This window comes from Hyla sarda, chromosome 6 (assembly GCF_029499605.1).
Source record: "Hyla sarda isolate aHylSar1 chromosome 6, aHylSar1.hap1, whole genome shotgun sequence".
Lineage (NCBI taxonomy): Eukaryota > Metazoa > Chordata > Amphibia > Anura > Hylidae > Hyla > Hyla sarda.
In genome coordinates this window covers 77792862-77803745 of record NC_079194.1, presented here as the reverse complement: position 1 = coordinate 77803745, position 10884 = coordinate 77792862, and the positions used below count along the sequence as shown (strand labels likewise).

Below are 10884 nucleotides of genomic sequence, written 5' to 3'. Positions count from 1 at the left end.
TAGGTCACAAACTCAGTGATACATAACCAGTGTGCCTACAGCTGTTGCAAAACTAAAACTCTCAGCATGTACAGTCTGTCAGCGCATGCTGGGAGTTGTAGTTTTGCAACAGCTGGATGTTCCCCCCCCCCCCCAATGTGAATGTACAGGGTACACTCACATGGGCGGATGTTTACAGCAAGTATCTGGCTGCAAGTATGAGCTGCAGCAAATTTTCTGCCGCAGCTCAAACTGCCAGCGAGAAACTACTGTGAACCCCCGCCCGTGTGACTGTACCCTAAAAACACTACACTACACTACCACAAAAAATAAAATAAAAAGTAAAAAACACACAGCCCCCCTCCCCAATAAAAATGAAAGCGTCTGGTACGCCACTGTTTCCAAAACGGAGCCTCCAGCTGTTGCAAAACAACAACTCCCAGTATTGTCGGACAGCCGTTGACTGTCCAGGCATGCTGGGAGTTTTGCAACAGCTGGAGGCACCCTGTTTGGGAATCACTGGCGTAGAATTCCCCTATGTCCACCCTTATGCAAGTCCCTAATGTAGGCCTCAAATGCGCATGGCGTATTTCAAGGCAACAGTTTAGGGCCACATATGGGGTGTCGCCGTACTCGGGAGAAATTGTGTTACAAATGTTGGGGGGTATTTTCTGCTTTTACCCTTTTTAAAAATGTAAAATTTTTGGGAAACCAAGCATTTTAGGTTAAAAAAAAATTTTTTTTTTTACATATGCAAAAGTCGTGAAACACCTGTAGGGTATTAAGGTTCACATTACCCCTTGTTACGTTCCCCGAGGGGTCTAGTTTCCAAAATGGTATGCCATGTGTTTTTTTTTTTTTTGCTGTTCTGGCACCATAGGGGCTTCCTAAATGCGGCATTCCCCCAGAGCAAAATTTGCTTTCAAAAAGCCAAATCTGACTCCTTCTCTTCCGAGACCTGTAGTGCGCCAGCAGAGCAATTTTCATCCCCATATTGGATGTTTTCTGAATCGGGAGAAATTGGGCTTCAAATTTTTAGGGGTATTTTCTGCTATTACCCTTTTTTAAAATGTAAAATTTTTGGGAAAACAAGCATTTTAGGTAAAAAATTTTTTTTTTTTTTTACATTTGCAAAAGTCGTGAAACACCTGTGGGGTATAAAGGCTCACTTTATCCCATGTTACATTCCCCGAGGGGTCTAGTTTCCAAAATGGTATGCCATGTGGGTTTTTTTTGCTGTTCTGGCACCAAAAGGACTTCCTAAATGCAACATGCCCCCCAAAAACCATTTCAGAAAAACATACTCTCCAAAATCCCCTTGTCGCTCCTTCCATTCTGAGCCCTCTACTGCGCCCGCCGAACACTTTACATAGACATATGAGGTATGTGCTTACTCGAGAAAAATTGGGCTACAAATACAAGTAAAAATTTTCTCCTTTTACCCCTTGTAAAAATAAAAAAATTGGGTCTACAAGAACATATGAGTGTAAAAAATGAAGATTGTGAATTTTCTCCTTCACTTTGCTGCTATTCGTGTGAAACACCTAAAGGGTTAAAACGCTGACTGAATGTCATTTTGAATACTTTGGGGGGTGTAGTTTTTATAATGGGGTCATTTATGGGGTATTTCTAATATGAAGACCCTTCAAATCCACTTCAAACCTGAACTGGTCCCTGAAAAATATCGAGTTTGAAAATTTTGTGAAAAATTGGAAAATTGCTGCTGAACTTTGAAGCCCTCTGGTGTCTTCCAAAAGTAAAAACTCATCAATTTTATGATGCAAACATAAAGTAGACATATTGTATATGTGATCCAAAAAAAAAAAATGTATTCGTAATATCTATTTTCCTTACAAGCAGAAAGCTTCAAAGTTAGAAAAATGCAAAATTTTCAAATTTTTCATCAAATTACGGATTTTTCACCAAGAAAGGATGCAAGTATCGACAAAAATTTACCACTATGTTAAAGTAGAATATGTCACGAAAAAACAATCTCGGAATCAGAATGATAGCTAAAAGCATTCCAGAGTTATTAATGTTTAAAGTGACAGTGGTCAGATGTGCAAAAAACGCTCTGGTCCTTAAGGCCAAAATGGGCTTGGTCCTGAAGGGGTTAAGGCCAAAATGGGCCTGGTCCTTAAGGGGTTAATTTTACCAAACATTGTCAGTTTATTCTGCACATAGGTCATGTGCCATTTGTCCACTGGCTTCTTATCGCCCATCCATTCTATCTAGGGTGGTCTACCATGTAGTAGTAATTCCTGGACACCTCATGGCACAGGGTGATGTACTTAGACGCCCGGCGGGTTCTTGGCAATACAAATTTCTCGGTAAATTCCTCTTTGGTGAAAGTTTTCTTCTCCTGTAGATGCAGGAGGCTGTTGATGAACTTCAGGGCATACGTGTAGCAGTTGTGTTCTTTTTCATCGTATCTGTAAGAGATATTTGTGAAATGTGTAATGTGAAGCCTGGAAACATGTACACTGTGGAAACCTATAGTTATACCTGTAAGGCAGCCATGTCTCATTACAGGAGAACTCTTCTAGATAGGAATCCCACTGATGGATGAGGGCGTATTGGTCGGGTGGCACTAGTGGTATGCCCACACACTGTTCCCAGCCAGTGGTGTCTTTGTGGGTGCCAGTTTCATTGTAATGATGCACAGTTCCTGAAAAAAATAACACAGATTATTGTACTCAATAGGACAGATGTACCAATACTGTCTAATTCTTAGACAATATAGACGTAGACTAGACAGTCTAAAAGGACAACTGCAGCACAATATACACTTATCCCCTATCTACAAGATAGGGGATAAGTGTTTGATCGCGGGGGGTCCGACCGCTGGGACCCGCTACGATCTCCTGTACGGGGCCGTGGCTCTCCCGTGCAGGGGGCGTGCCTGCCGCAGCATGACGTTGCGGCCGGCATGCCTCCTCCATGCATCTCTATGGGGGAGGCAGTGTTTGTGCCTCCCCCATAGAACTGTATGGGGACGGGGAGGAGACGGGGCGTCACCATTGACCTCTAGGTCGACGCTACGCGCCTTAGCGCTCACTATGAGCACTAATGGCGGCACTCCGTTAGGGAGATCTCGGGGGGTCCCAGCGGTCGGACCCCCCGCGATCAAACACTTATCCCCTATCTTGTAGATAGGGGATAAGTGTATATTGCGCTGCAGTTGCCCTTTAAGATGCATCAGATTTATCACAGTGACTTGTGCGGTTTGTTAAATGTGGCACACCTTTAGATTGTCTAGTTTAACTTTTGACCACCTTCTAGTTGGATAAGCACCCTATTACACAGGGTGATTAAGGGCTAAAAATGGTGACCTCACCTTGTGAAATATGGCCACCGATCAGCCCATGAATGTTCAAATCCTCATAGGGGATGTGCAGTTAATAGCCGATTACAGCAATGGGCCGCAAAGATGATCCAGCAATTGTTTGTGTGTTTATGCAACCCTATACATGATACAGAGCTGTGTAGACGAGCGCCAATCGAGATCTGGGATCATGTACAATTTAGCTTAGACTGTCTAATACAGGTAAAGCATTGCCTTGCCACAATTTTCTAAGCCATCTTTCCTGTTAGCCACATCCCTGCCCTGATAAACCACACTGCCTTGTTGAATGAGGCACATTTTACGGTTCTTTTTGGCACTATACACACAGTCCTTCTTGCTGTGCGCCACAGTCCTCAATCAGTAAGGCTAGGTTCACACGACGGAATTTCTGACCAGAATTCCGCTTAGTATTCAATAGGATTCTGCTGCTCTGTGCAAATGGCAGAATTTCCATGCCAGATGTTTCTGGCATGGAAATTCCATTTTCTCGGTCGCTCTTCATTGGGGGACACCTTACAGATGGGTATATGCTCTTGCCACTAGGAGGTGCTGACACTAGGAAGAAAAAAAAAGTCGGCTCCTCCCTGGCAGGATATACCCGCCCACTGGAAGTGAGGTAATCCGTTTTTATCTAGTGTCACGAAGCCTCCCAGGGTGACTGGGATCCTATTTCTGGCTTTTAGGTTTTACTTCCTTTCCAAATGCATTAAGGGGCCAAGGGATTGCTATCTGACTGTGTCCCCTTATCACCAGCGCCTGGAGGGACACTCATTTCGCCAGACCGTTGTCTACAGTTTCCTTTCTTGTTGGTCTCCCATCTCTGGGCTGCTGCATGCAACTGTCTGAGGGTTCTTGCAGGCAAGGGGTCGGTTGACAGTCAGCCAGTCTTCGTCTGCATGGTCTCCTACACCACCGGGTCGCCCATGCGTTTGGCCGCACTCCTGTGCCCCACTGTCTAGGGGAAGTTTCATAGAAGTGTTCCTGTGTGCTCAGGAATCCTCCACCTGTCAGCCGGACGGCTGTATCCGTAGTTCTCTGCTACATCTGGTCAGATACCATACACTTCCCACTGTGTGGTGGCAGTTCTGGTAACCCACTGCTTCAATGTAGTCCCGAGTGGGTCTCCCCATGTTGCTCTGTGAGCCCTCTGCAATGTGCCACATGCTGATTTAGTGGGGTTTCCTAATTTATCAGGTCCCTCTCCACATGCCTGCCACTCTCATGGCTTCCGGCTCGTAGCCCACCTTTAGTCTGGTTCTGGATGCGGGACCCGGTGTGACCATGGTCTCTTTGCCAGGTAGCCAGACTGTGCCTGCATGTCTTTCGAGTCCTCCAGGTCACCTCCCCCATTCCTGCCGCTTCAGTGGCCACAGTCCAGTGACTCCTTCCATATGCAGATCATCACAGTATGCCTATGGGTTCATGGGACCTCTTCTAGTTCTGCATGTTTCCTGCACCACATGCATCCCTCATCTGTGACAGCAGTCCAGGGGTGTAGCACCATTAGGAGCTGGAGCGTGGGCGTCTCCAGCTGGTTCCATGGCTTTTCTTGGCTACAGCTGCACTCTCTGTTTCCCTTTTCTAGGAGTACCACGTTGGTCTTCTAGGGGCATGGTGGTGACACACCATTGCGTGTTGTGTGTTTTCCATTCTGCCGGACCTTGGGATGTCTGCGGTTTCCTTTGTGGCTGCAGTTTGGTTCCCCTTTACTATCGTGAGGTACCCATGTCTGTGTCCCCCAATTAAGGCTACGAGAAAGAGATTTTACGGTAAGCACAAAAAAATCTCCTTTTCCGTGTCCACATAAAGAATGAACAGAATTCATAGCCGTCAATAAGATGGCGCATTCCCGTGTGGTCCTTGTGCCAGCAGATTATTCTGGCACCCCGCAGTGTCTGGAATGACCGCACAGAGATTCTCCATGCGGACATTCCAGCATGTGAACGAACATAGCCTAAAAATCAAAATGCTGGCGTAGCAGCCATAGTAAATCTGGGTCAAGATTTCCTTCTCTTGTTTCACATTTCAGCTAAAGAAGATTGGAAATCAATGAAGTTCATTTGCATCCTGTATCTAGAACACTCACTCCTCAGGAATACTCTCAGAATAAGTGGCATGTCACGTATTCTAGTATATGCAAAATGCACTCTCAAATGTCCTCAAATTCACAGTGTGAACTGTGGCGCATATTCCAACTGAAAACAATGGGCACACCTTGCACGCGTTGAAAACGGCACACACATTGCAGGTGTGTGCCGAAAAATGTAGGAACATAGCCTTACATAAACCCAAAAGACAACTGGTGTAAACATAGTTCAGATTGTGCAGTAATAATGTTACTCATGCTGCTTTTTTTTCAATGATTTGCAACATTGTACCCAGGTGAGAAGTTTACAAAAAAGTAGGTTGCAGCAGCACTCTTGCTCCAAAAATGGAGGCTCTTAGCGCACTTTTTTTTATCAAAACATGAGAAGTCAGTGTAACAATTAGTCAATGTTTTTTAAATGTCTCGTAACCTTCTTCACCTTTAGAACTTGTGATGCCGACATGGATATCTGAGCTGCCATCGTACTCCCTAGAAGAAACAAAGCGAATGCACTGGTGACCTGAATAATTAAACCAAAAGTACAATAGTACAATAGATATTGTTAAGCAATACTACAAAGTCAGGAGGGGAAATGACTTTAGGAACAGTACTGAGAAAAACAGGAATATCCGGTTCCATAGATAGTAAGCTTAGTATATGGGTGCATCAGCATGAGGTTCTACACACAGATTCCACACCTTTTCATGTATGTGGTGGTAATTTGCACATGCGCCAAATATATTAAATCAGTGGTTCTCAGCCTCTTTCGCAACTGTACTCCCAAAGGGTAAAAGTATGTCCGTGGGTACCTCTCACATGGAACTTACTCATGAGGCGTACCTGCGGACAAAATAAGTCATAAAAGTACTTAAAAGGGTGAAAAACTTTTTTTTTAAATCAACTGGTGCCAGAAAGTTAAACAGATTTGTAAATTACTTCTATTAAAAAATCTTAATCCTTCCTGTACTTATTAGCGGCTGAATACTACAGTGGAAATTCTATTCCGTTTGAAACACAGAGCTGTCTGCTGACATCACGAGCACAGTGCTCTCTGCTGACATCTCTGTCCATTTTGGGAACTGTCCAGAGCAGGAGAAAATCCCCATAGCAAACATATGCTGTTCTGGACACTTCCTAAAATGGACAGAGATGTCAGCAGAGAGCACTGTGCTCGTGATGTCAGCAGACAGCTCTGTGTTTCAAAAAGAAAATAATTTCCGCTGTAGTATTCAGCAGCTAATAAGTACAGGAAGGATTAAGATTTTTTAATAGAAGTCATTTACAAATCTGTTTAACTTTCTGGCACCAGTTAATTTAAAAAAAAAAAAAAAAAAGGTTTTCACCGGAGTACCCCTTTAACCCCTTAAGGACTCAGGGTTTTTCCGTTTTTGCACTTTCGTTTTTTCCTCCTTACCTTTTAAAAATCATAACCCTTTCAATTTTCCACCTAAAAATCCATATTATGGCTTATTTTTTGCGTCGCCAATTCTACTTTGCAGTGACATTAGTCATTTTACCCAAAAATGCACGGCGAAACGGAAAAAAAATCATTGTGTGACAAAATCGAAGAAAAAACGCCATTTTGTAACTTTTGGGGGCTTCCATTTCTACACAGTGCATATTTCGGTAAAAATTACACCTTATCATTATTCTGTAGGTCCATACGGTTAAAATGATACCCTACTTATATAGGTTTGATTTTGTCGCACTTCTGGAAAAAATCATAACTACATGCAGGAAAATGTATACGTTTAAAAATGTCATCTTCTGACCCCTATAACTTTTTTATTTTTCCACATACAGGGCGGTATGAGGACTCATTTTTTGCGCCGTGATCTGAAGTTTTTATCGGTATGATTTTCGTTTTGATCGGACTTTTTGATCACTTTTTATAAATTTTTTAATGGTATAAAAAGGGACCAAAATACGCTTTTTTGGACTTTGGAATTTTTTTGCGCGTACGCCATTGACCGTACAGTTTAATTAATGATATATTTTTATAGTTCAGACATTTACGCACGCGGCGATACCACATATGTTTATTTTTATTTTTTTACACTGTTATTTTTTTTATTGGAAAAGGGGGGTGATTCAAACTTTTATTAGGGAAGGGGTTAAATGACCTTTATTAACACTTTTTTTTACATTTTTTTTTTTGCAGTGTTATAGGTCCCATAGGGACCTATAACACTGCACACACTGATCTCTCATCCTGATCACAGGCGTGAATTAACACGCCTGTGATCAGTGTTATCGGCGCTTGACTGCTCCTGCCTGGATCTCAGGCACGGAGCAGTCATTCGCCGATCGGACACCGAGGAGGCAGGTAAGGGCCCTCCCGGTGTCCTGTCAGCTGTTCGGGACGCCGCGATTTCACCGCGGCGGTCCCGAACAGCCCGACTGAGCAGCCGGGTCACTTTCACTTTAGAAGCGGCGGTGAGCTTTGACCGCCGCTTCTAAAGGGTTAATACCGCACATCGCCCCGATCGGCGATGTGTGGTATTAGCCGTGGGTCCCGGCCGTTGATGAGCGCCGGGACCGACGCGATATGATGCGGGATCGCGGTGCGATCCCGCTTCATATCGCGGGAGCCGGCGCAGGACGTAAATATATGTCCTGCGTCGTTAAGGGGTTAATTTCATGATGGCGTGTGCTTAGCTTTCTAATGCGATACTTAAAGGGGTACTCCGGAGAAAACCTTTTTTCTTTTAAATCAACTGGTGGCAGAAAGTTAAACATATTTGTAAATTACTTCTTTAAAAAAATCTTAATTGTTCCAGTACTTATTAGCTGCTGAATGCTACAGAGGAAATTCCTTTCTTTTTGGAACACTGATGACATCACGAGCACAGTGCTCTCTGCTGACATCTCTGTCCATTTTAGCAACCGTGCATAGCAGATGTAAGTATGCTAAGTGCAGCATGGTGGCTCAGTGGTTAGCACTGCTGCCTTGCAGCGCTGGGACCTTGGGTTCAAATCCCAATAAGGACAACAATAAATAAAGCATTATTATTATTATTATAATAACGTCAGCAGAGAGAACTGTGCTCGTGATGTCATCAGAGAGCATTCCAAAAAGAAAAGAATTTCCTCTGTAGTATTCAGCAGCTAATAAGTACAGGAAGGATTAAGATTTTTTAATAGAAGTAATTTACAAATATGTTTAACTTTCTGCCACCAGTTGATTTAAAAGAAAAAAGGTTTTCACCGGAGTACCCCTTTAAAGGGGTTGTGCGCTGCCCTGACTTTCGGAGCTCCGCTCACAGCGTCCGGAAGTTCATTACTCTGAACGCTGTGTGTGGGTTTCCGTGTTCGCAGCTGCCGGGCGTGACGACTGCTGTCACGCCCCCTTCCCATAGACTTTGGTAGAGGGGGCGGACGAGACGTCACGCCCGGCGGCCGCGAACACGGAAGCCCCCACACAGCGTTCGGAGTAATGAACTTCCGGACGCTATGAGCGGAGCTCCGAAAATTAGGGCAGCGCACAACCCCTTTAATCCACTTGTGCCATTATTCCCCCCTCTATCTTAATCCCCTTGTGCCATTATTCCCCCTCCCTCTGATCCCCTTTTGCCATAATCAGATAATGGCAAAAGGGAATCAGAGGGAGAGGTGAATAGTGGCACAAGGGGATTAAGATGGGGGGGGGGGGATAATGATTACACCCCCCCCCCCCCTTCTTAATCCCCTTGTGCCATTATTCCCCCCTCCCTCTGATCCCCTTTTATTCATACATTTTTAGGAGTCACAAAAAAAGATGCTCCATAATTATTTCATGGACAATTGTTATTTCATTCCCTCCTGACATTTTATTGGCTGAAATTTTTAAATAGACAACTTTGGCAAAAGTGACTGGGAGATGTAGTGCTTCATTCTTGACTATGCAGTGGACGAGATTTTTTTTAACTGCGTCTTTTTAAAAAAACACAAAAATTCTGTAAAAAAAAAAACGCAAATTCATATCACTTCTGCCTAGTTCTGAGGTGATTTTCATTTGTGCAAAATTGATTAAAGTCTCTGCGCCGTTTTGATTAATTTGGTGAACATAAGCCAAAAACAAAGCAAAGAAAAAAGCCTGTGAAGTGGCTGCACACAGACTGATAAATCTCCCCCCTGGTATCTGACCCGGCCTGCCCTTCTCATAAAACTGCATTGTGTCAATGAATGGAGATTGACAATGAAGTCTGTAGATCAGGTCTTGTTGATGATTAACTTACCCTAGAAAGTGTCCTTTTGTTGGTCTCAGTACAAAAGAGCATTTTTCCCTGTGTGCGTTCGTAAAAGGGCTGGGAATGCTGACAGGAGCCGTCTCCAGGTCCCAGGAGCTGACTGGATTTTGCCCACAGAGTGGGCACTGCTGAGGGACGGAGCTGCTGTAAATGTCTCGATCGCAGTGAGTGAACTTGACCAGGTTGGGTGCTACAGGCTCAGCTCCTTCCTGATCTCTGAACACCGCCATAACAGCTGTCTGACTGTCACATGAAACCGGAAGAGACACAACGCCTGAGCTGACCTCACTGGATCCTGGATTAGATATCCAACAATGACAAGAGTGCTGACTGATCAGCTAAGTGCCCCCAGAAAAGAGAAAGAGGGGGCTCAGCCCAATAAATGTAGTATGGGTGCTACTCAGTGATAAAAAAAAAAACGACAATTCAAGTATAGTTCATCAATTAATGACAATGTCATAACTACTGTGTGTGCAATTTGGTGTTACTTTTTGTAAACCATTTTTTTGTCTTTAATAAAATTGGATTTGATGATTTATTGGTGTGCTGCTATATTTCAGTGAGGTCTTTTCTCTATTTTTGAATGATCATCTAAGGGTGCATTCACATCACGATTTTACCATCCTACTTCTCGCGATTTTTTACTTTGAAATCGTACAAATCTGCATGTCAAGTCGTATCCATTGACTTCCTTTCATTAATGACCGACAACAAATGCATCAGTTTTGATCCGCATCCGATTTTGCACGATTTAAAGGGGTACTACCGTGCTGACAACTTATCCCCTATCTAAAGGATAGGGGATAAGTTGCCTGATCGTGCGGGGTCCCGCCGCTGGGGACCCCCACGATCTCGCACGCAGCATCCCGCTCTCATCAGGCCCCAGAGCCAACATCCGCTCCGGGTCTGATGACGGGCCGGTGATCGTGACGTCACAGCTCCGCCCCCGTGGGATGTCATGCTCCGCCCCCTCAATGCAAGTCTATGCCATAGACTTACATTGAGGGGGCGGAGCCTTGATGTCACAATACTCCGGCACCGTGATGTTCGCTCCGGGGCCTGATGAGAGCGGGGTGCTGCGTGCGAGATCGCGGGGGTCCCCAGCGGTGGGACCCCGCCCGATCAGACAACTTATCCCCTATCCTTTAGATAGGGGATACGTTGTCAGCACGGTAGTTCCCCTTTAAGATCGGAGGTAGAATCGTGGTTGACCACGATTTTTCGTCCAGATACTCAATCGGTTC

General features: G+C 44.4%; 1 protein-coding gene across 1 annotated transcript; it reads right to left on the bottom strand.

The window, feature by feature from the left end:
* Window positions 1-265: 265 nt before the first annotated feature.
* MKRN2OS (MKRN2 opposite strand) lies at window positions 266-9993 on the bottom strand. The gene is made up of 4 exons (XM_056524249.1): window positions 9629-9993; window positions 5851-5900; window positions 2485-2647; window positions 266-2411 (listed from the first exon to the last, which is right to left on the bottom strand). Exons 1-4 carry the CDS (start codon window positions 9868-9870, stop codon window positions 2207-2209), a joined length of 660 nt encoding a protein of 219 aa, XP_056380224.1. The 5' UTR covers window positions 9871-9993; the 3' UTR covers window positions 266-2206.
* Between the last annotated feature and the right edge of the window lie 891 nt (window positions 9994-10884).

Excerpts from the sequence above, each read along its gene's own strand:
- MKRN2OS (XM_056524249.1), bottom strand. The coding sequence starts at position 9,870 with ATGGCGGTGTTCAGAGATCAGGAAGGAGCTGAGCCTGTAGCACCCAAC. Across the intron at positions 2,648-5,850 it reads CGGCATCACAAGTTCTAAAG|GAACTGTGCATCATTACAAT; the intron begins GTGAAGAAGGTT and ends TATTTTTTTCAG. Across the intron at positions 2,412-2,484 it reads GAGACATGGCTGCCTTACAG|ATACGATGAAAAAGAACACA; the intron begins GTATAACTATAG and ends TATCTCTTACAG.